Raw genomic sequence first — 24,027 nt, 5'->3', positions numbered from 1 at the left:
AGCTTATTAGTAGTAATTATACTAATGATGAGACCCACCTGTTTGATAATGCTGCGTTGTAAGCTTAAGTTTATGTATTTGTCAAAAGTAAAATACTACAGTGTATTGTTCATATATTGCATAAACCAGAAATGCAATAAATCTTTCTCCTGAAAGCAAGTTACATGTACAGTAAGACAGCTGTAAAATGCTGTAAAATTTACATAAAGAACACCAAAATTCTACTTCCTTTGTTGTTGTTGTTGTTGTTGTTTTCTGAATCTTCACTGAAATAATCTCGTATGCTATGTTTTTGGTGTTTAGTGTAGGTTTTCAGCTTGTGCATCTCTATTATACTTTAATTACCAATGCAAAAACAATTGTGGCTATTCTGTACTGTACCTTTACATGAGTGTCTATATAGAAAATTTCTATGAGGAAGAATCACTTTCAGAATTATTATTCTTAAAACTTCCATTTGATTTTTCCCTTAGTTTTTGAGCTTGCTTTCAGCAGATTATAAACAATGTCTGGAGCAGCTAACTACCAGCCAGGATGTCTGTAGTTCCCCAACATTTAAAGCAATGCTTAAAAACTATTTTATTTGAAAACTAAACATCTGCATAACTGCATAAGTTTCATTTATTTATTTTTTTATTGTTTTTTTATAAATTTTATATTCTGAAACTAAAATTAAAAGAGGGTGACATTTTCTTCTTTGAGAAACATGCTAGTAGAAAATAATGTGCTCTAAGTATGACCCTAGAAATGATAGATAGTGACTTCTGAGGCATACCTCGAAACCCACTAATACAGGTAATAAATAATGCTATTGATGTGGAAATAACAAATTACTCCAGTTTAAAGCTGTTTAGGTTTGTGAGCATGCATAGTTTTATATCACTTCCCTCTAATCCTCACATGTATAGTTCATTGCTTGCCAGTTAACCAGCACTTACTGAGAGCTCCTGATTTGAAACCAAAATATGTTATACCTCTTGAAGTCTGGGTTTCTTAATTTTCTGTACCCTCAACTGCATGATGAACTGGAATTAAGAAATCCAGTCTCAGCCAAGACTCCATAACTTTTGAGGTAAATATGGGCATCTGGGTGGGTGCTGGGTGTATTGCTTGTGTACAGTCAGAAAAAAAACCTTCATGTGTTTCATTGTATGCATAAATTTGGAATGTCATGGCACAGGAAATTCTGGATTGGCACCCAGTCACTGTGTAAATACCCATGCTGATCTCAGCATAATGTCTTCCATACAGACATAAGATGCCAGTAGGTTTCCATTGCTGCTTCTTGGGCAGGAGGTGCATTTCAGGTGCTTACTGTGTGAAAATGTGTGGTTATAAGGGACAACCACAAAACACTTTTCATATTTTGCCATAAGCAAAGCCAGTATGCTTAACTACCATTCCCAAGAAAGCAAATGCAGCTTCACAGTCATCTCTAAGGAAGGAAGACATTGTTTTGATACCAACAGAGTAATCATTTCCACATAACTATGTGGAGCTATATGGATGGCCTTCATCATCCTTGGATAAATCTGTGAGGTACAGGATAAATGCTAAACCATTCTCAGCAATCTGCGTCTTGACAGAAAGTTGCAGAGGAAATAAAATTCATTCAAACTGCAAACTGTTTTGGAATGCATTACATGAACACCACTCTACCTTGCAGTATTTCCTAAAAAGTGTACTCAAACACATAATGCCTGGTAGCTCTACTGCTTGCAGGATCTTCAGTGACTGTCTTTCTCCCAGCAATTTTTTTTTTTTTTTCTTTTAGAGGAGCTGATAGACTGCATTGGCTTGTTGAGCCAACACTGCATACCAGTCTACTGAATCAGCTCAGTATGACTGTTCTGGTATGTAACCCAGCAAGCATCTGTGCTGATTTATTTTTCTTTGCTCCAGGCCTAGCAATTAACAGTATTTTTTATTGCATTTGCAATGCAAGCAATTCAACCTTCTTCACAGCATTGCAGTCTGGGAAACACAATACTCTGAAGTAGCTTATTCTTTTCAGCATTGGCGGAGAGCATTTTAGATTGTATTCCAGTGAACTGAGGCTGAACAGTACCATTTGCATAGTGCAGCAGTCTTTTGGGTCTCTTCAAGGTTTGCTAAGATACCCCCAGGTTAGGGTATTCTGTGTGTAGCAGTGCCTATTTTTGGCAGCACAATGTATTGTTCTGAGACTGATCCTGGTTTCTGCAGGTGAAGGACTATATCTACATCTTTAGTCAGTGAAGAGAAACACAGTGCTCGAGAGTTGTAATTATTCTAATAAGTGTCACATTGCTACATTAATGACTTCAGAACAAAATTCACGAGCTTTAGTGGGCATCTTTGTCCCATTTACCACAACATAACCTAAGTATCTGTGGAAGTGTTTTGTCAGTTCTTCCATCCTGGCTCATCAGCTTGTCTTCTGTTATGACATTTAAATACACGTAATTGGAGCAAGTATATTTACTCACAACAGTTTAGCTTTGCAATTTCAAGAAAGTGTAAAACATTTATGTTGTTTCCCATTTGAAAGGCACCCTTCTCAAAATGAGCTTGAACATCTGATCACTTTGTTTTAGCAGATTAAACTTTTTCCTTAGAAATAGGTTTTCTGTGCTGGTCTTATGCATTGGCAGGTTGTTTGGAAGCAAACTAATTTTCTCTTTATCATCACAGGGAATGTGTGATGCTTCCCAGACATAGTACTTAGCTTATGAGGGAGGTATTACTAGTTAAATCTTTAATTTATTGCATTCCATTCTATGTTACCTAACATATTCTGTATAACTTGATATGAAATCAGTCCTAGTTATTACCTCTGTGGTAGCAAAATAATTGTTTTTGAATAATGCAAAAGACCTTCTGATGCAGTATGCTTTATTTAAAAATATTCAAAATATGTATCATGAGTTTTCCAGTGTTCTACAATTTTAATTTTGTTTTGTGTGAAGTCACTGACAGTAAACATCTGCAGCCAGTCTCTCTGCAGATGATAGTAAAGATACTGTTACTGATCCTTGTTCTTGTGGTATTTTATGTTTGTTCATGGAGTGGACAATGGCACTTCATAAATCATGTATCATTCAAACACTCACTATCCCTCAAGCAGAAAATATGCTGTACAATCATTTTTTCAGGGACTGCCTAAAAGTTTCTTCCTTGTCAGTAAATGCTACTTTGTTCATTCGCTAAACAAAAATCCAGAATTTTTTCACCATGGAAAATAACATCGGAATTTCCAAGTATACTGACTGGTATTTCACCCTTGTTCTTGTTTTTGGTGATAACTAGAATTTGCATTTACACTACTTGTTTCTTATGGCATCCTAGGCTGGAATCTAATTACACATGAGCTGCCCTCAAAGAGTATTCAGTTAATTTATATTCTTAAGGAACATTAGATTGGCATTTGTCTCTGCGAAAGCTATGAATTATGTATATCCTCTGTGCTCACTTGGAGAAAAGCCTACCGTTTTCCATCTCCCATGCTTTCCTATGATTATGCAGAGCTTACTCTTCAAAACTTCAGTAAAATAGCAAAGTTTACGTGCTGTAAATTACACAAATATTCCAGAGTCAGGGGAATTCAGCTGTTGTTTTGGTCACTGTCTGTTATTTCATCAATTGGTAAACGTTGTAAAGCCTCAGATGTTTCTCTGTGTGGTGGGCAGAGAGATGGAAGAGAAAAAGTTCTTGTACTAACAACTGTGAATTTTGAGTAGTTCTGGAAAGGTCTGATAATCATTGAGGTGAGGTAGGAAGGAAAGAATTAATGGTCACTGGATAGATCAGAGCAGGTCTATGTTTTACTTTTTAAGAAAAAAAAAGTTGAACTACATTCTAAATTTAAAGGAGAAATTTAAATATGAACAACTCATGCCATGTTGGCTGCTAACTTATATTTTAGAATAAGGTAAATTGATCTCTCAGTGAGATACCTCCCATCAACTCTTGGGTACTGCCTGAAGGAATGCTGGTAATTCAGGTGGTGGCAGCCTTTCTGTCATATCAAGACTGACACAGCAGTCCTGTGTACTATGGATTGTGTGTGCTAGGCAGTACCCCATAAATGCAGCGTAGATGTGTTCATTACTGTAGGTCTCTGCCTTTACCTTTATAGTGAATACAGTCACGCAAAGTAAGATATTTGTCTGGCATAATGCCAAATGCTTAGTAGTGCTACAAGTACGACCTATATAAACTGCTGCTCAATATTCCAAAAGGATAGCAATATTTATAATGTCTAAGTGTCTAATAGTAACAGCAATACCTAATTCTTATATAATGGTTCTCATTAGTACATCACATGTTGATTTTCAAAAGAGGTCTGGCTATCCTCATTCTACAAATAAAGCTGAGGAACAAAGAGGATAAGTGATTTGCCCACATTCCTCTAGAAGCTCACAGAAATTAGAATTGTGATAATATGATTTTGTGGCCATGACAGGGTATTGCTCTCTCTCAGTTATTCCCTTGCAGCGTTCTGAAAATTGCTTGCATGAGAAGCTTTCCCGATCCTATATAAAAGTTATACTCAAGCATTATTGTTAATTCAAGTGTCTATTTCTTTGTCTTCTGCTGCACATTACAGTCTTCTCCTTGAAAAATGGCCTCAGTTAAAGTAAGATCTGCATCTTACTGTAGATTCCAGTATACTGTACAGTGTACTTACAGTACTGATCAAAATACATTTGTTGCTGCTAGTTGTGAATTAATACAGAGAAATGCAGTGTTCATGTTTTAGTTATTGTTGTTAGTTTTGCAATAGCAAATAGTTATGAAGAGAACTGAACTCTGCAGCATGCTTGTTTTTTATTTTTATTTTTTTTATTTTTTCTATATGCATGTCTTGCCCCTATTCCAACTGCATCTGATACAGGATGCTTTGCTTTATTTTATTTATTCCTTCTTACTGACAAATCACCTGGATTAGTACTTGAAGCAGCTGACACTTGACATAATGCCACTCTTTTTATTTCCTGGAAAAAACAAAACAAAACAAAACAACAACAAAAACAGACACAATGAGGATGTGCTCAGAACAGTGCAGGAAAGCAGAAGATGAATGAGAAAAATAAGCAGGACTCAAAAGAGAGATAAGGACAGAGAACATAAACATACACCAAGAACCAAAAAGGAAGAAAGACTGACCAGAGGCAACTGAATTTCAGCTTTTCTCACTACTTCTATTTTCAGTCTACAAATGATGGGATTTACTAGAATTTCTGCTCTGTATTCCAAACTGGCCTTTTCCCAGTCTTTCCCATGCTATTCTTCTTCAGTCACTTCTGCAAACTACTTATCACCTACTCACCTCAAAGCAGAAATAATATCTAGTCCTTGCAGAACACCTGAGAGGTATAAAAAGTCTGTGCATAGCTGGTATCAGCTGACATGATATTGGCATACTTCTCAGCTGCCTGGGGGTACATGAAGATCATTTCCATTCTCTACTGAAAGCTGATCAGCAGGCTGAGAACCAACAGAGTCTGCAGGACTTGGTAAACTCAGGGAGACTGGACTCTGCCTTTGCCTCAACAGGGCAAATCCAGGTACAGGTAGTAGAATGAAGACTGGGAGATGCATGATCAGAAAATGAAAAAGAGGGGAGACAATTGCGCAGAGGAGGAACGCATCTTTGGAGGAAGGTACAATTTAAGAGGCACTGAACAGGGTGAAAAGAACTTGGAAAGTGAGAGAAGGGTAATTAGAGTTAGAGAGAAGGAACAGGAATTGAGGGGAAAGCTGAAAAGATGTGCATGGCTGAGAAAAAGGAACAGTTAGAAACAAGAGAAGAAACAAAGATGGTAACTGAAAGAAAAGAGAGAACAATGGGAATTGCATTTGGCTAGGACAAAGAATTACATGCAGCCCATGAGCCAGCTACAAAGAGGAGCACGCAGTAGCATCGTGTTCACACACACAAAAAAATGAGGTTGATTGGACAAGAGATCATTCTAACTTTTGTGACCTAGTAAAATGGAGAAGTACATAGAGGAAGACCATGAAAAGTTTTGTTCAAGAGAGTGATTCACTCACATGCAGATTGATTATGAGCTTAGACACAAGGTAAGGGGCATCAGTAAGCTAAGCGGCTCCATTTTTTTGTTGTGCCTTGGCAGGCATAGGAAACAGTGCTTAATCACTGACAAGAAACAGAGAATTCTGAATACAGGGAGTTGTGAGCAGGAATACAGACTGCCTTTTAGATGCTTGCTTGTCCCAGACGGATGTTCTGTAGAGATATGTGCAGAAATGCAGGATATAAAAAAGGATGCTAATGTTAATCCCTTATGACATTGTGGAGAGTGCCCATTTTGCTAGGAACATGGGTCCTGACCTCATGGTTGAAGAAAATGCAGACACACTGTCTGGAGGTAAATTAATGCTCACCTTTGGGTTTTGGGAAGCCTTACAGTACACCAAAAGCGGAAGCATGGGCCAACACTACCTCTTTGCGATGCCTAGGCATGCAGCTTTCTGACCCTTTCCACCACACTGTATTTCATCTGATTTTTGCAGTGATGTTGCACAGCTGACATCAGCCAAATAAGTCAAGTGTCAAGGCATTTCTAGAAGAAATCTGACACCGAACCCTGCAAAGTGAGGTGTGATCAGGACAGGGACTGAGCACAAGGTACTTTCTAAAAATATGTCTGTATAAGTGCTGAGCTATTGGTAACATGGGCATAGGAACATTTGTTCAACACAGCTCCCAGTTCATGAAGTTTCAGCTTCTCTCATCTATTGTTAAAGTAGGAATTGCAATGGAGAAGTGAGTAAATACTGGAAAAACTGTCATACCTGAAGGTTGTGATTTTTTTTCTTTTTTTGGCTTTGATTTGTCTATCCTAAAAAATAAAAAAATAAAAAAGGTCAGGAAAAAAACATGATGCTAATGCCAACAAATTCAGAAAAAAAAACACCTCATCCTAACAATCTCATTATGTATCAGTTTCAAATAGATGCTATTTTAAACTGTTCGTAGCAGAAATATGCATTGTGAAATGATGTAGTAGGCCTTGCTTTGAAGTGAAGGCCCACAGGAACAGACTTTTGAAAGAATCTGAACATTTGAGAAGCCAAAGCCTGGTTACTTGGAAACCCTGCCCTATATTCTTCAGCTTTCCAATCTATTTAAAAACATCATGAAAATCCCAGTAACTCTCAAAAGGTGTTGCAATAATGTATTTTCTAAAGACAAAACAACACACTTTACTTTGCAAAGTTCAGCAGCAGAAACCAAGTACATCAGAATCATTTCCCAGCCACACCTACCTACTTTTCCTCTTCTCTATGCTTTTACTCTTTATTGTATCCAGAGGGTCTATATTCTTTGACTGCATGGTGGTTTCTTGCCTGGTTGCTTCCAGGGGGCTGGCAAAGGCTGCTACCTCTTCCCCTCCACTCTTTAATGTGGGACCCATGCTACCTGAGTGGGGAACTTGGTTGGAGGTGGTTTGTTTGGGAACAACTTCTTCCTCTGTTTTGAGGTTAGGCAAATCTTGTGGGTTGGCCCTCTAGAAGAAAAAAATGAAAGATTAACAGACACAGTAGCAACAGACATTAAAAATACTTTGCACAGAGCTGATCAGCACATCTGGAACTTTGTGATAATTTCCTATACATTAATCCCCTATACACTGAATATTCAGCAAATAGCTGCCTTCATCTGATAGTCCACTGTAGAATTTCCTTTAATAATTTTTTCTCTGTCCTTTGAATGTATCAAATGTCCTTGCCTTCTTTGCTCATTATTTATCTGTCCCTGCATGGGCCTCAGCTGTGCCATGTCCATCCTTCTCCACTTTTTTTTTTTTTTTTTCAGTGGGTTGTGGAATTCAGCTCCAAAGATCCATTTAAGAACATACCAATGACTGAGGAAAAACTAAACACTGAACAATACGTAGTATGCTATTTATTGATTCTTAAAATTGTATCAGAGTTATGGTGCACCCAGTATTGTCACTATTTTTGCCCTGAATTCTGTAGGTAGTTTACAACAAGACAGTTATTTTGATAAACAGAACTGTAGATCCCTCAAAGCACACAAAAGCTTTGGCTTGAGTGACAGTACATGATATTGGCACAGATTATACTTCCTAACTGTTCAGCTTGAAGGTTTAATATCTATTTGCCAAAGACTCACATTTTCTGATGCATTGTTTGGGCTGGGAGCTTTCTCATGACTTTTGCCAGAATCCTCACATCTTATGTTAATGTTGGTATTACTAGGATTTTTTGGAGGTTTCAGGAGGGAGATGAGCTGCAACCAGTGCTGGAATAGGTGGTGTTGATGGTCTGGTGGGGCACAGAGCTCTAGATAGTAGGAACGTCCATTTACTAATTTTAACATGAGTTGATGCTTGTCTGTGCTGTGGACAGAGAGTTCCACAAACTTCAAGGGCAAGAACCTGTAAGGAAAAAAAAAAAAAAAGAAATTCAACATCAAGCACAAGTAGCACAAGTAGCGACTCCTCCCAAAGAAGGTACTTATTTGTTAAGTCTAAATATAGGGTAAGAGCAAGTGAGAGACTGGAGCAGGAAAAATCTGCGGAGTGGACCTGGACACTCTCCTTTAAGTGGCTCTGACTATGGAAGAAATGCTGAGCAGAAATGCACAAAATGGAGGCAAAGGATATCAGCTTCTTTATAATGCCTTTATTCTACTGCCTTGTTCCCTGACACTGCTGAACCTCCAATCTTCCCATCAGTTTTCAGCTTCTGATAGATTTAGAAAAAGGCTTATTAGGTATTGCCAGTCATCATCTGTCTGTGTGGTAGCATTGGCTTGAAATGACTAGAGTGGGGCCTAAAGGTGTGTACTTCAACTTCAGTGATTCTCCTAACCTCACTGCTTTTGCTCTGGGAGAAAGGGTGCAAATGTGAGGTCTGTTAATAATCTGACCTGTAAAATAAGGAAAACACCATACAGAAAGGAGAAATACATTCATGTTTTATTCACTCTTCAAGCTCACTCACCTGCTAAGTGCTAACTGTTCCAACTGGGATGACCGCTCTGAGAATTTCTGGAGATTTGTCATACTTTCCTGTGGGGATACGGGCACTGTGTGTGCTAGCAGCATCCCATTGGGCATCGGTGAACTGGGATTGGTAGCACAGATGCCGACAGTGACACAGGTGGGCTGCTTATGGATATTCATTGTCTCCCCTCTTCGGTTAACCTGAACAATAACAACAAATTCAACACTGACATTTGCCACAAGACCTCTCAGACAGTATATAAGCAGAATATTTCATGGTGCTTTGGCCTGGGAGACCTAGAACTTATGTAATGGAGTAATGAGGAGAGAGGGGAACGTGAAATAATGAGACAGGGATACGTATGAGTGAAAAGAGAGGAAGGAAGTTAAACACGGATAAAGGAGGACTGGAAATCACTGGTACTCGTTAGTCCCCATTATTGTGTATCTGACTGCTGAGGTAAGAAAAGTCCTGAGTACCATTAACTTGAATTTCTCTTAGTGTAAACATGATAGAAGAGGCACTCTGTCCTGATGATTCACTGCCTTTGTCAGTATTACTGTGATATTAATGAGACCTCATTCTGAAGCAGGATCCTACTAGATGCTGTAAAAACACAGGATGGAAAAAAATCACAGATAACTTCTGTATAAGACATGAAATTACAGAAAAATATAGATGAGAAAATTCAAGGAAGTAAAATGATAAGATAACGTGATAAAATCATGTTATCTACTGCTGTCAGGGTTTGACTTTGGTAGGCAGCAAAAAAAAGTGTGTTCTAAGAAGGAATTTGAGGGACAACAGTGTATGTAGTTAGTGGATATCTAGTAGAAACTCTCTTAAGTGTGAGGGACCGAAATTAAAAAAAAAAAAAAAAGATCAAAGGCAAAAAAAAATACATTTGAATGTGAGTGAGTCAGTGATGAAGCTGTTTTCTCAGGCTGCTTGTTTAGGGCAGCAGACTCCTTGATAGTAAATGGGGCTTGATAAATAAAGCAGAGATCAATCAAGTACCTTGAAAATAGGGACTAGCAGCTAATTAGCATTCTGCATGTGTATCAACAATGCAAGATTGAATTAATCAAGGCAAGAGCAAATGATGTTGCAATTATTACAGTGAGGTAATAAAATCCTATGAAAATCTCTGTTTATGTCCATCATGCAAGTAGAATTCACATTTTAGACACACTGTGAATGTAATATTGTAGGTGTTTAGACTGTTGTCTGAGTCATGTAGTGTTCTTAGGGTTAGCTGGTGCTTAGGGTGAGAGATGGGCAGGGTTGTGAGATCACCTACACAGATACTGAAAGGAAGGAGGTGCCTGAGGAAGGGTAGCTGCCATTTATGTTAGGCTGAACTAAAGTTAATGGCTAAATAACCTTAATGAACTAGCACAGAATCAGAAAATAGGTGAATAGTCTTAACTGTTGCAATAGGAAGATGTAAGGGACTAACAAAGAAGGACAAAAATATCACTCTTTGCCCTTTTCAAATTTTCAGCAATGCTATTGCTGGAACATTGTCTGTAAAGTGAGACCAAAATAAGTCTGTATGGGGAGGGAAACACCTGTGTATTAAACAAGAATAAGGATGGTGGGAATGAATGAATGAAGAATAACTCTTCAGCTGAGAGAGGAAAAAAGGTAATCTATTTGATCAATATTATTAGCATGCAAAATAATTTCACTTGAATGATTTTTTACCTGAACAAACTTGCTTTCAAACATGGGAGCAGACGTAAAAGGAGCATATTCTCCTTGGCTAAGAAGTTGCTGAAGGTCACCCGTGATGGATGTCTGACTTGAAACGATAGTCCTAAAATCAAACTCAGTGCTCATTTTGCCTATCCACAAAACAAAAATAAATTTACACATTAAAAGGAAAATATAAGAAGGTTTATATGTTGAAAAAAAATGAGATTATGAAAAAATATACATATTTTCTGATAGCTTTCATTATACTACTAAAGAGCAGAACCTTTACCCTCAACACACATTTTTAAGACCATGCAATCTTAAGTGCAAAGGGAAACTTAGTAGGGCTTTTTCACAGTTCTAGAATCCTCTTTAAAAAAGAAAACAAAACACCTTTCTTTTCATGTATATATATATATATATATATATTTTTACATGAGTATAGTCACATGCTTTGTAAATAACGATAGAAACCTGTGGGATGTTCTGAGTACTAGTCTGGGATGGTGACTTCTGTCTTTGTGCCTCTTGGATCACATATGTGTTTTCACAGAGTCGAGAAGATGGGAGGACTTAGGAGATGCTGTGAAGCTGAAATTCTCCAGCAAGTGACCAGGCAGGCTTTAACACAAAAGCTGGAGACTAACGTAATATTAATTGACTCACAGTGAAAAAGAGTCAAGGCTAGTCATTAATTATGTTTCACAAATCTTTAATGGATAATAAGCTATTATCCCTAGTTAAAGTTAAAATTATTATTAAAGTTAAAAAATTATTAAAGTTAAAAAAAGTTAAAGTATTTGTTCAAGACTGCTCAGTGAATGGCAGAATGCCAAAAAGAATAAAAATATCCTGCCTCTGTCTTTTTAAAATCCAGTAGTAGACTTCTACCTTCCATTCATACCTTTTTTCACTTAAGAAAATACATTGCATAGCTAGAGGAGTACGTCCACGGAAAGAGAGGACACGTGTGCTAGTCCCTTCTGCAGAGCCTGCTGGAATTCTCCCAGCTCTAGAAACCCATGATTGGTAGCATCAGGCACAGTCTTGATGACAGTTTCCCTTCTTGAGTTTCTTCAGTGCCTGATGATACGAAGACATGTGACACATGAATGCCTGTACTTGAGCCAGTAAGTCTTGTCATAATAAGCAGGCAGGCTGGATGGGAAGAACTCAGCTCCATCACTGCTGGCATCACAATACATCACTTGTTTTGTGCTCTCACTAGTCTTGGCAGGAATTCCGTTTCTTGGTTGAATCAGACCATAGTGGTAACAGGTAGTGTGGATTCACCTGTGACACAAGTTGAGGACATGAGAGCTGCAGAGATTTTTACATGGATATAGTCTGCTCAGTGCAGGCTGTCAGGGACAGCAAGACTGGGTCTGCTCTATGAGGGATGATGATAACCTGGGAGCCAGTGATAACCTCAGCAGAGGCATTGCCATCAACAGCCAGGGCACAGTCCTCCAAACCTACAGGATCCAAAGAGAACAGGCTGAGCATTCACACATCACATCTCCTCTGTCCCAGGAGTCCAGTCATCAGGAGGAGGAACTGGAGACAGGACTAGTAATAGGTGCCCAAAGAAGTCCACCCCAGTCAGCTCTGTAGAGAGATGTACCTATAGTCTGGATCTGAGAATGAGCAGGGGGCTCAGGCCAAGGCTTAAGTGTAGTTCTCAGACCAATGGGCAGGGGCTGTGGTGTGGAGGTGCCAGCTGAGGCTGGTCAGAGCAATTAAGGCATGTTGGTGTACTCAGGGCCCTGGCACAAGCCCAGAGCATTAATGAGCCAATGTAAAATGGTGTTTGTATTCATGTATCTTGCCCTGGTTTGCAGGTTTTAGCTTCTCTATATAGATTCTTTTGCTAGTGTAACCTTTTTGTTCAATCAGAAGATGTTCCAATCATCCCATGACACTACCTCCTTTTTTTTTTTTTTTTTTTTTTTTTTTTTTACCCTATGTGATAACACTTGTACTTCCAACTGAGCCTGGTGCTTGGACAAGGGTTCAGGCCATGATTAAGCGCCAGGCTGGTTGAAGCAGTATCAATGTTGCAAAATGAGAACTATGCTGCCAGTTTGAGGAACTGTTGTGCAATCTTCTTTACAGCCTCCTTTGCGTAGGTACACATCTACTGTTTGCCTAGGTAAGACCCACCAAGACAGTTTCCTGACTGTCTGGTAGTACTATGCACTGACACAGCTGTGTCCAGCACAAATGCTTTCTGTTCTCTCTGCTATGCAAAACAACTCTGCTCCAGTGTGGAAGACAATGATGCTTTGCTTTACTGACTGGATATTACAAGGACAGAGAAGGATGAATTGTTGCCCTATCAACAACAAGAAAACATTTTTCCAAAACTGAATTGCCTTTCCATCTCTAGACAATAGAAATCTAATTCTAAACACCACCACAGGTGGGCAACTGAGCTGGACACTGATTCCACAGTCAAGTGCTCACAGCTCTTGCCTAAACCAGGGAAAGTTCAAGACTGTCCACCTACCCCAAATGCACATGTACACTTGGCACTTTTTTGGGCTATGCATATGTGGTACAAAGATACCAGAGGAAGGAGAGTCTGAGCTAAGACTGTGTTAGGAAGCAGTAGAGCTACAAGAACTCTTGTAATGCAGGATAACAACACTTTTAGACCTAAGACAGTATTGCCATATGATGCTCTGTTGTGCCAGGTGAATGTGCTGGCACAGCGCTAACTAGCTCAGGTGGCTGCATCATGCCTTGCTCTAATATGTTGACATGGATTTTCACTCCCAGTTCTTTAGCCACTGCTCTGGCAATTAAAAAAGATATTGCCGTCAGGTTTTCAAGACAAATTTTGTATCGTATTTTAGGGCATGGGGTGTGGGGTAAATCTGGTAGCCTGACAGAAGCAAGACTGCTACAGCTCCATGCCCCTTGCTTCCACCAACAGTAAGGCCAAGCATATATTCCCAATAGGTGAAATACAAACTCACATATACAGCATGTATATATAGAGCAGTCACACATAGACAGTTCCAATGGCCTCACCCAGTGCCCCTCTCTAGCTGATCAGTATGAAGGCTGGTACTGGGAAATACATATGTGCAGTATTGATCCCTCCAGCGGCAGGGCTCAGACACTCAGCCTGCCCCATAGCTGACCTCTGGATCCTGGTCTCTTCAGTTGCTGGCACCTGGACATATGAGGCCCTGAGGATGCAGCTCCACTCATGTTGGTATGGACCCCTCACTCAGCTCCCCCACGCCCCCAAAATGGGTCTCACTTGTCCCACAGACCCCTTGATCTCTCCAGCAGATTCCTCTGCTCCCCCAGTAGCTAGCTCCTGGCATGGTCTCACCTCTTACTCACCCAGGAAAAGAAATGACATTGAATAAGACAGGACAGAGTGTGGTGACTGGGTGAGGCCAAACAAGGGTACCTGTTTATACTTGACTGGCTTTTTTTATCCCTTTATCCCTCTATTTTCCTACATTCGTTCCTCCCCAAAACCACTACACCCATCCTTTCCACCACTGCTTGTTCCTCCCCTAAACATACCAAAATCTTGTGCAATCCTAAAAAGTTCTTCCCTGCTTCCTTTAATATGTCCTACACCCCTAGGTGTAGGTGTAGTCTCCAGATAGTCTAAAAACTGATTGTGAGAGCCCTCCCATTTCCTCAGGTTGATTGGTTTCACACTTGGGCAGAGGCTGAGGCTCTCCCATGACAGCCCTCCTGTCCATAATTTGGGTTCCCATTTGTCATTTTGCCCCTATGGTCCTCTGGGCTTGCAGAAATGGACCTTTGACATGCTGAAGGCTCCTGTGATGGACCTGAGAGTAGCTGCTGTATGGTGTTTTTTAGGTTCTCCCACCTGCCATCTTCTCCGTTCTCCTTTGTCTGTGTGCTTTTCAACACACACCCTAACATAGGACTGTTATTTTTGTTATTTTTGTTTTAATCTAACCCTAGCCGCCACCTCTTAGAAAAAACACCAGGTAATGAGAAGGCAGCTGCATGGCTCCCTAGCAACACAGGCTGCCAACAGCATACTAAATCCTGTCTTCTGGTTTGGTCACTGTTTTTTTATAGCACATTGGGCAAATTGATTGGATTTGGCCAGCAGAAAATTACAGAAAGCCACTCATGGATGTACAGTGCCAGCTAACCATCTTTTATTTAGATGGGTTCAAATAGCATTGCATCTCCATGTGACCATCTCCCCCCTGAAAGACCGGTGGATTAGTAGCTCTCGGGCCATTCATTTTAATTATTTGACACCTTTAGTGATGACCAGCTATGTAGCGCTGACCCAAAAGCCCTGGCAGGCTATGCTTTCAGAAAGGCACAGTGCACCACAACCAGCTGGCTCCAAGTCACTCCAAGTCCCTGTGCACAAATCTCCCCCAGGAACAGCACACTCACTTGCCAGCAGGCTCCACAGAGCCACATCCCAACAGGTTTCCCACCAGGATTTACTGTGGACCCGCCTGATCCAGAAACCTCATCCAAATACAGGACAGCTATAGGAAAATATTAAGCCCTACTTTTTTTTTTTAAAAAAAAATATTATTATTATTATTATTTTCCACTGCCTTAGGTAGGATTTATTAGATCAGCTGGCAGCTCTCCAGAATAATGTAACAGCAGCATGGTAGCTGCTTGTATGGGCTCTAGGGTAACATGGATACTTCTGGCTGTCCTTTTGTAAAGATGTTAGGGTTGCTTTAAGTTTTCCTGAGTTCAATATCTGCCCTGATAGACTGAAAGATTAAGAATAGCAAATATGGATTAAAATACCTGTTGTCACTCTCCTCACACTCCCTTCAGAAATCCTTTTCTTGGGGTACAGAAGTTCCTTGGAGAAACAGTCCAGAAGATTTCAGCTAATGAAGATACTTAATACTACAAATATCTCAGTATTGTCAACAGGCTCTATCAGTTCACCATTCATCCATTTTCTAATATATTTCACTATATTTTTAAAGACAAAGACCCCTACAAAGAACTGCAGACAAATTGCTCAAAATTGAGTGAAAATGTGTTAAAACAGCTGAGGAAATTCAGCGCTGATAAAAGTCAAATGATGCCTATGAGGAAAATATTTTCCTAATCTGTCATCTACAATTACTGTTTCTGGGTTGACCACAACCAATTAAGAGTGAGACTTTAAGGTTATCTGAATTTTAAGAGCTATATAAACACATTGGTCAGAAGCACTGAAAAACAATTAATATTTGGAAACAGAGGAGCATAGAAGTCATTATTATGCTGCTATAAAAGACATTATACCTTTTACTACTGCATGCAGTTCTGGTCTCCTTGTCTCAGAAAGATTACAGTAAAACTGAAGAGGGTGCAAAGATGTGCAGCAGGGATGTTCCAATTTATGGGCCCTTTGAGATGGAGTATGACCACACACAAAGGGCAGACTATGTAGTTTAGGATTCTTAATCCAGATGAGAGACGTTTACAAATCTGTGGGTGGCAATGTGAGGGTGGCTTCTTGTTGCTTGGTCCAGCATGAAAACTAAGAGGCATCAAATGAAACTAGGAGGTGGCAGATGCAGAACAAAACAGAGGGGATAATGCTTCAAACTGTTAAGCTGTTGGACTTCTTGTAGCAAACACTGTGGGTGCTGGAGGAGTATTTGTATGTTTTTAAGATGTACTTGCCATTGATTTATACTCTCTCTTCCTGAGATATGAGCTATTAACCACTTTTTTTTTTATTATTATTCTTTTTTTTTTTTTTTTTCTTTTTTAGGGGTAGGGCTTGGGGGGCCCCCCCCCCCCCCCCAAAATCTCACAGACTGCACAGCACAGGAGGGATTTCTGGCATTATGTTGCCTCCCTCTTGGCAGTTTCTTGCGTGGTTCTGCAAAGGCTGCCTTGAATGGCTTGAAGCAGCCATTACCAGTGTAGTAAGTTGTTTGCAAACATTAGGGTGGCTTCTCCTGGCCCAGTGCCCAGTCTGCACATCACTGCAGAGTTGGGTCCGGTTTGGTGGTCCAAACAGCACAACGTTTCAAAGTGATGAAGTGATCATTCACCTTGCCACCACAGACAAACATCTTGTTAGTAAATGCTCTTGTCAGATTTGACAAGATAATACCATGGTTGATATTGGTTGATAATACCATGCTGTTCTTGAAAAGCTTTACATCCTTGATGTGCTAGCTCTCATTTGCCCTGCCGATCTTTTAGATGTATGTTTGATAATGGCATCCCTTTAGACCATCTCAGGTCACAATAAAATCCGCAAGGAGAAAGTCAGGTACTGATGAAGGCTATTTGCATGCTTTCTTCTCAGTTGGGTGGGACAGTTTTTTTGCTATTCCACTTTCTGGTAACACTTCAGTATTGTTTGTGTTGGTGGCTTCACTGGATTTATAATTTGTGTTCAGATTATTTCATCTTGATCCAATTTCTCTTAGGCCCAATCCACTATTTTAATACATTTTCACATTTCATCTAGCTCTTGGATAAATATGATTTCTTTTTATAGACAGAAATGCATCAGGATATGATTGTTATAATCTGGCAGTATCCAGTACTGACAAAAAGAGTAAATCAGGATTTTGGAATCTTCCCCTGTTGCTGTTTTTAAGGTAGCTTTTGCATAGCTATATACTTTTCTTCTGTAAAACTCGCCTCTTACACTCCCCTTGAAGTTACTTGAATTCTAGTTTCAAGTCACTGGTTATCAGGATCATGCTAGTGCATTTACTTTCTCTGCTATGTTTGCATGCTTACTGGCACACAACCAATTCTCAGGTTTGCTTGTAATTACCTCTGCAAGTATTGTTTGCTCTCTGTATTTTTGAACCCAAGCCGGGTCCACGCAAATGCAGAAGTTCTTGCAGAGATAAAGCATGCTGGAAGTCACCACGCAGTGCTGTGATGAACCAGTAATCCCAGCCAGACCAGTCTGACAACCGGAGCCACTGAGCATCTGTGCATTGCCCTCTGAAGCTTTATATTCCAAGAGCTTTGTCAGCTTGTGTGCAATATGGCATGAATGCACAGGGCAAGTCTTACTCTAATGCTGAATCTGAGTCACTAAGCCATTTCAGAAAACATGCAGCTAGCAGCACGTCATGAGGTTGTAACATTTCCAAAACCCACAGGCTTTTTCTCCCCATGAATTAGCCAGGAAGTGCCTGCATTTCAATACACAGTTTAAATCCAGAGTGGAGACTCACCTTTCTGGGTGGAGGCTGGGATATACTTAATAGAAAACAAAGATCAAGGCTGAAATATCCACAACAAAAAATAAATAAATAAAATCAGAAGAAACAATTTTTTTTTTTTTTTTTTTTTTTTTTTTTTTTTTTTTCTGTGGAAACTGGCTGGCTTTGGAACTGTGAAGAGGTTGCCAGACCATTCCATAGTTACAGTTAGTAGAGATTGTGTTCTTCATCATGAGGTTAAGGCACTTAATTGCAACATACTGATCAAATACTGCTGTGGGAAATTATGCCTTGCCTCTTCTCAACACAGATTGTTGCTTTAACTATTGGCTGCTGTGGCTCTCCCTGCTACAACCCCTTTTACTTTCTTTTTGTGGCTGTGACTTTGACCACTTTGTTGTCCCCCTCTCCACCCCATCTCTGCTTTCTTTGACTACATCCAGAAATGTCCTTCCCCATCTAACCTGCAGTGCTAAAGTTTTCTTTAGCTTTTTCATGGGAGTAAGACCAATTAACTAGCTTCAGCAAAGAGACTGCCATAGATACAAGGCACCTAAGCAGAGTTTCTGCACAGGAATGTTGGGAAATGCTTAAAATAACCTCATAAAAGGAATATTAGTTTGGGGATATATTCCTGAATCTGTTTGGGATAAGAGTGTACCAGATTTTTTTTGCAAGTGTCAGCATAAATGACAGACAATCTTCATGCTTCTCTTCTGGTATTAAAAGCTAGTTTCAAATTTCATGCAAAGTAAAAAAATAGATTTTTTGGGCAAGTTTTGTGCATGAAATTTCAACATCTACCCTCTTCTTTCCTATTCTTATTTTCCCTTCAGATAAGAGGAAGACTGTAAGGATTATTACATGCCAGACCGATGTATTGCTTGATAACATAGCCTGAATCAGTGTCTGACTCCTCATTTAATACTGTCCCACCTAGTCATGGGAAGTACAAAGCTGTATATGCAAATATGCCAAAAAATGCATCATATAGACTCTACCTTTAAACCAGCTATTCAACTCGACTGCTTTATGTACTTCCTGAGAAATGTGCCATCACCACCAACCAGTACTTAGTGCTTTTTGGTATCTGATCGTTTCCTTTGATTGTCTTTGTGAACTGTAAATACAGGTACCTGGAAACATCTCAGTGCTGTTGTGATGTAAGAAAACACAGCTGTGGTATATACTTTTGTTTTGTGTTAGTGCATATTTTTCTTATCCAACACAAAACCTCACAAACTGGGTGGAAAAGGTGGATCCAGTCACTCCACTGGGAACTTCTATGCAGCCTGTCTGTGGCCTGGAGACCATCTTCACTGGCCACGAAGCAAGTAGCACTTCTGGACTGAGACGTGTCAAAAGAGACAAGCTTCAGCACTCAGTGCAGAGCAGCAGGGTGGGGAGGGCAAAGACAGAATTGCAAAGCTATTCCAGTTATATGTTGTCCTTAAGTGTAATCCATGTTGTAATATCTTTTAAGTGCAACCCTTCAGCTTCAGAATCAAAAAGGCTAAAGATTCCATGTTAATTAGTAATCTCTGGAGTCACGCAGCTCTCTAATAACTACCCCGAGATCAAAGACATTTCATGTCTAGCATATTTTAATATCAAGATAGAATTAATGTTGTAATTTCTGTAATTAAGGTCTTGAAATTAGTATTTAGAAAAGGCCACTGTATACTTCAATTTATCTGATCAAATATAGCCATTTTTTTTGTATGGTGTTTCACATCCAAGGGTAGAGTCAAAGTTTTGGTATCAGCTGGCCAGAACACAAAAGTTGTTTGAAGGTCAGTGTAGGACTCCCCCAGCTGGATGAATGGGACTCAGAAGGCCTGCTACATGTTTCTACCCAAGATCATTCCCATGTATGGGTGCTGAAGAAAATAATGTGAAAAGAAGAAAACTACAATTGGAATACCAGCCTTCAGTCTTTGTTGGCATCGCTTCTCATTAAGATACGTTGCTACTTTGACAATGCTAAAGCATTACCTAGAGAAGTAAAAGTAGAGAAAATACTCCTTAAATGTTTCCATTTGCAAGTCTCAGTCCTTGAATCAAAATATCCATATACTTGAAGACCTTTTTGTCTTTGATGTCTTTTCGGAAGCTGCCAACCATCAGCGATTTGGGAATGTTAAAAGTAAAAAAAAGCGATTCCAATTTATCTGTCATATTTGTATTCATTTTTATTGCAACAATTATGCCAAATTCTTCAGATGTTAGGCTTGATAATGGAGACATAGTTGTAATAATGATTTAAACTGCTCCCAGAGTTACCTCTCCAACATCCTTCTATTGCTTTCAGTGTTAACGAAGGCTTTGCTGTGTGTGTCTCTCAGAAACTGCAAAGTTCATTTTCTTGCATAAAACCTTGAGCACTGGGCAAAGAGCATTACAAAACACAGCAGCGTGGCTAAAACAGTTTATATTAGCAGTGATTTGGAAAAAAAATCTTGATTGTTTTAACCTCTAAATGCTTTATTTGTTACAATGGTGGGTGTTATGATGCCAAGATATGGTTTAAATGGAGCCATGCACCATACACAGTATACTGCCAATTCTTCTCAGCCACATTTGTATTGAGTAATGGTTTTAATGTCAGCCAGACCCAAGATACTGCAGATAGGTTTCCTCACATCTCTTTTATCTTTCTCTTGCATTTCCAATTGTATGAACAATCTCTCATATTATTGTTACTGATGTCCTTGTATATGCTGCCTCCTATTGGCCTATAATAACCCTGAGCTATGTAATAATCCTTTTGCTTAAAATAGGCCATGTTCTACATTATTTCTCAGATATGAGTTAAACTTTCCTTTCCCACTACTGCTGTGGTTTACAATATTGGTACAGTAAATACAGGCATTCATGAATTTAACTTGATGCCATCCTGCCGCTACATAGAGAGATAACAAGTGTGGACCTGTAGTCCAGAACAAAGAAATACGATCAGCAAGTTATACTAATATTTTTCTGAAAGATCATTCCCAGGAGTACCTTTGAACATGGTGTATGCCCACCTACCTGCTTTCTACCTTTGTAAAGGCCTGTGCAGGGAGTATTCAGGCTGTTGCAAGGCAAAGAGTTAGGTCTTAAAACCAGCCTCAGGGATGCCTCCAGTTATTGTAGAACAACTTTGATCCACTGAGGCTGTCAGGACTTAAACACAATTTTCTGTGTCCTTGTTCCTGACTAAGTCTTCCAACAATACTATACACAAAAGTTCTGACTTCATGAATGGAGTTGATGGGATAGCATTTGACCCAAGAACTCCAAGAAGCAAGGTGCAATATGGCACTGATACGATTTTTATCACAGATGAAACATGAAATCTGGCAAGGGCTGAGCAGTACCCATATCAAAAGGAGAACCTCAGAAAAAGAAAGTGTCAGCTCTATCAAATTCCACACAAAGCAGCACAAGAGCTGTTTGCAACTGCTACACAATTTAAACAGGAAAAAAAAAAAGTATTCTCCAGCTTTGACTGGTCCAATTGTAAAACCCTCCAAATGCTGCTTCTATTTTGTCCCCTGGGAGGTGAGTTTGAGAGAGCTCACTCTGTATTTTCAGTTTGCCCATGGTATACTGTACTTTAGGGAAGGCTCTAGATTCTGTTTACTATTTCCCTTCCTTCCTCTCCTCTTCCCCCACCCCAAATACCCTGTCCTCTTAAAACACTTTTTTTTTTTTGGTTCAAACAACAAGGCTAAACAGGTGAAATTTTAAATAATGATTGAGGATTTTTTTTATTCATTTAAGTTTCAATATCATTACAGAAAATGTTATGGTACAGAGTTGTTTAACATTAGTTTTATTTCTTTGCTCATTTAATTTCCACACGAATGCTGGTAACACTAATATCTGTACAAGATCAGTCTTTGATTTTTTTTTTTTAGTTTTTAGTTCTGTACATTTTTAAATGTATTGGTTAAAAAGGCTGTCAGCACTTAAGGAAGCAATTTTTTGTTTGTTGAAATAAAAGGTATCCAGTTACTGCCCAAGAGTACTGAGCTGGGTGGCTGCCGGGACAAGAGAGATCCCTGAACGCGCAGCGAGGTGAGGAAACCTCGGGGCTTCATTGGGTTCCCAGTGCAGCCACTCCGCTTTTGGCACTGTGCACATCAACACGAGATACAAGATAAAGAACAAGCAGAAGCTCTCTGTGAAGCGGTTATGAAGCATACTGATAAGGGAAATCCAAGTGTTGTCTACGCTAGTATAAATAAGCAGACAGCCTTGTTTTAAGAGCATAAGTAGTTGTATCTTAAAGATGAGAAAAAACACAAGTTCTGCAGGCACCTACTGCTGTCTACTAAAAGCTACCGCTATTAGAACTAGCATTGAACACACAAAGCAATTGCAAGGAAAGGAAAAAGTTGCTTTGATATAATCAGAATAAATTTCTTCATTAAGATTTCTTTTTAAAGATTTTTTTAAAAGGTATTTATTTAAATTCCATTTGAAATATAATTCAAGATGTTGACTATACTGATCAACTTTTATCCAAATCAGAAAAACTAGCTGTGCCGTTGCATATTACAGGATACAGTCAATGATATGTGGACATGCATCAAAGCTTCGCTCCTGCTGGTGACATCATAGCCTTCCAATGACCATGACATCCACCACCTCCCCCTTGTGAAGCTCCACATACTGCTCTGTCTTTGGAGGTAGCATCAACAGTCCATTGGCACTGCGCATACTCATCAGACGACTGCTCATCTGATTCCCTACAGAAGAGTCAGAGAAAAAGTTCAATTAGTTTTTCAGTTAGTTTCAAATGCTGCAACACACCAGGCAGGAAACAAGAGCTGTTCTTACAGATACTCATGTTACTAACTTATTCACAGAGCTGAGATTTAGCTGCTCCAAGGTAGAAATGAACAGAGAACTATGTAGAGAAATAGTCACCCTCCCATTGTTCTGGTTCTCAAAACACTCATTTCCTTGCTGATTACTTTCCTATCCAGCCTTCCACATTTTTTCCCCTTAAGTCTTTATCTGTACTTCATATCTTGTTGAAGTAAATTGCTAATTGCCTTTCTGTTGGAATTTCTAATTTTATCAAAATTACTTAATTTCTCAGTTCGTGTATCTAGTTCAGATTGTACAGAAACCAAAACCAGCACAGTCTAGAATGTTTTTAATATACCAACTCAAAAGAATGGGTTTCTTCAGGACACTGAGCTATACAATATACCCTGGAGATAAACAGTATAGTATTGGTTGTAGTGACAAAAAAATTAAAATGCAGTAGGAACTCATGCCCATTCATTTCTTGGTTTTCAAACTTTTGGATTGACAGAGAAATCATTCCAGACAGTCTCCTTGCATAAGGAAAGAAGTGGCACATAACAAATAAGAAAAAGTATTCAAATGTACTATTTACCTCAACTGCAGCTGAGTATCCAGAAGCATCCCTAGATGGCAAACAAGACTAATAAAAGTCTTAGTCTGCTTTAAGAGAATATATACTGCCACTGGTGTTTCTTCTATTTTTCCAGTTCAGCTAGAATCACACTTCTTTTATTTGAAATGTTTCTCACTATGCCCCAACCCGTGTTTGTTTAGTACTTGCACAAAGAGTAATGTGCCTGTGAGTACAAGTAAGCATGGATGAGTATTTACAAAAAGGAACATGCGCATCTATGCAAACATACAAGTGTGTTTTGTGTATGTATAATGGAAGTTTATTCTGATAAAGAAGGTTTTAACTTTAAGTTGGTGAGTCATACCATGACTGAGTTTCAATACCATGGATGAATTAAATGGCCATGAACATGCATGTGCACAAGTGAGCAAATCAGTCTGTGTAAGAAAGGTTACATGAAAATACATATGCATGTGCTTGATTGTTTTTAAACATGCATGAAGGAACAGCAGGACCTGTGAGCATGTCTGTCAGTCTGTGTGACTGGGCACCAACCTGTACTCTGTGCCCAAGGTAGTGGTTCTTGGTGATGCCAAGTCAGTATGCACCGATGATATTCTGGGCGGGGGTCCAATTTCACATCACATGATAACTGTAGAAGCAGCAAAGAAAGGATGAAAATGTCATGCATTAAGATATCACTGTCTAAGATAATGGAATCATCTGATCAATCTTTTTCCTTAATAATAGTCTTTTAAAAACTTGCATTTCCAGGCCACACACTGTCTT

The 24,027-nt window shown here is 39.3% G+C and overlaps 2 protein-coding genes across 8 annotated transcripts in view; both read right to left on the bottom strand.

Annotated features, from left to right (window-relative positions):
• Positions 1–6,047: 6,047 nt before the first annotated feature.
• On the bottom strand, positions 6,048–12,307 carry FAM71D (family with sequence similarity 71 member D). The gene is made up of 7 exons (XM_035327560.1): positions 11,585–12,307; positions 10,690–10,829; positions 8,980–9,182; positions 8,147–8,411; positions 7,276–7,517; positions 6,802–6,848; positions 6,048–6,142 (listed from the first exon to the last, which is right to left on the bottom strand). The coding sequence occupies exons 2-7, from the start codon at positions 10,822–10,824 to the stop codon at positions 6,048–6,050; spliced, it is 987 nt and encodes a 328-aa protein (XP_035183451.1). The 5' UTR covers positions 10,825–10,829; positions 11,585–12,307.
• A 9,275-nt stretch (positions 12,308–21,582) lies between these two features.
• The window catches only part of GPHN (gephyrin), a 295,654-nt gene continuing 293,209 nt past the window's right edge, over positions 21,583–24,027 (bottom strand). For all 7 annotated transcript variants that reach the window (XM_035326893.1, XM_035326899.1, XM_035326900.1 and 4 more), the window contains 2 exons: positions 23,794–23,890; positions 21,583–22,597 (listed from right to left, as the gene is read on the bottom strand). In XM_035326893.1, coding sequence (XP_035182784.1) covers positions 22,464–22,597; positions 23,794–23,890 — 231 coding nt within the window. In that variant the 3' untranslated portion in view covers positions 21,583–22,463. The remainder of the gene's footprint in view (positions 22,598–23,793; positions 23,891–24,027) is intronic.

Source organism: Oxyura jamaicensis, chromosome 5 (genome assembly GCF_011077185.1).
Source record: "Oxyura jamaicensis isolate SHBP4307 breed ruddy duck chromosome 5, BPBGC_Ojam_1.0, whole genome shotgun sequence".
Classification (NCBI taxonomy): domain Eukaryota; kingdom Metazoa; phylum Chordata; class Aves; order Anseriformes; family Anatidae; genus Oxyura; species Oxyura jamaicensis.
This window is presented reverse-complemented; position numbering and strand designations above follow the sequence as displayed.

Coding starts and splice junctions, on each gene's coding strand:
- FAM71D (XM_035327560.1), bottom strand. CDS start 10,824: ATGAGCACTGAGTTTGATTTTAGGACTATCGTTTCAAGTCAGACATCC. Junction 8,412..8,979: donor GAACAGTTAGCACTTAGCAG/GTGAGTGAGCTT, acceptor TTTTCCTTACAG/GTTCTTGCCCTTGAAGTTTG. Junction 7,518..8,146: donor CAAACAATGCATCAGAAAAT/GTGAGTCTTTGG, acceptor TTTTTCTTCTAG/AGGGCCAACCCACAAGATTT.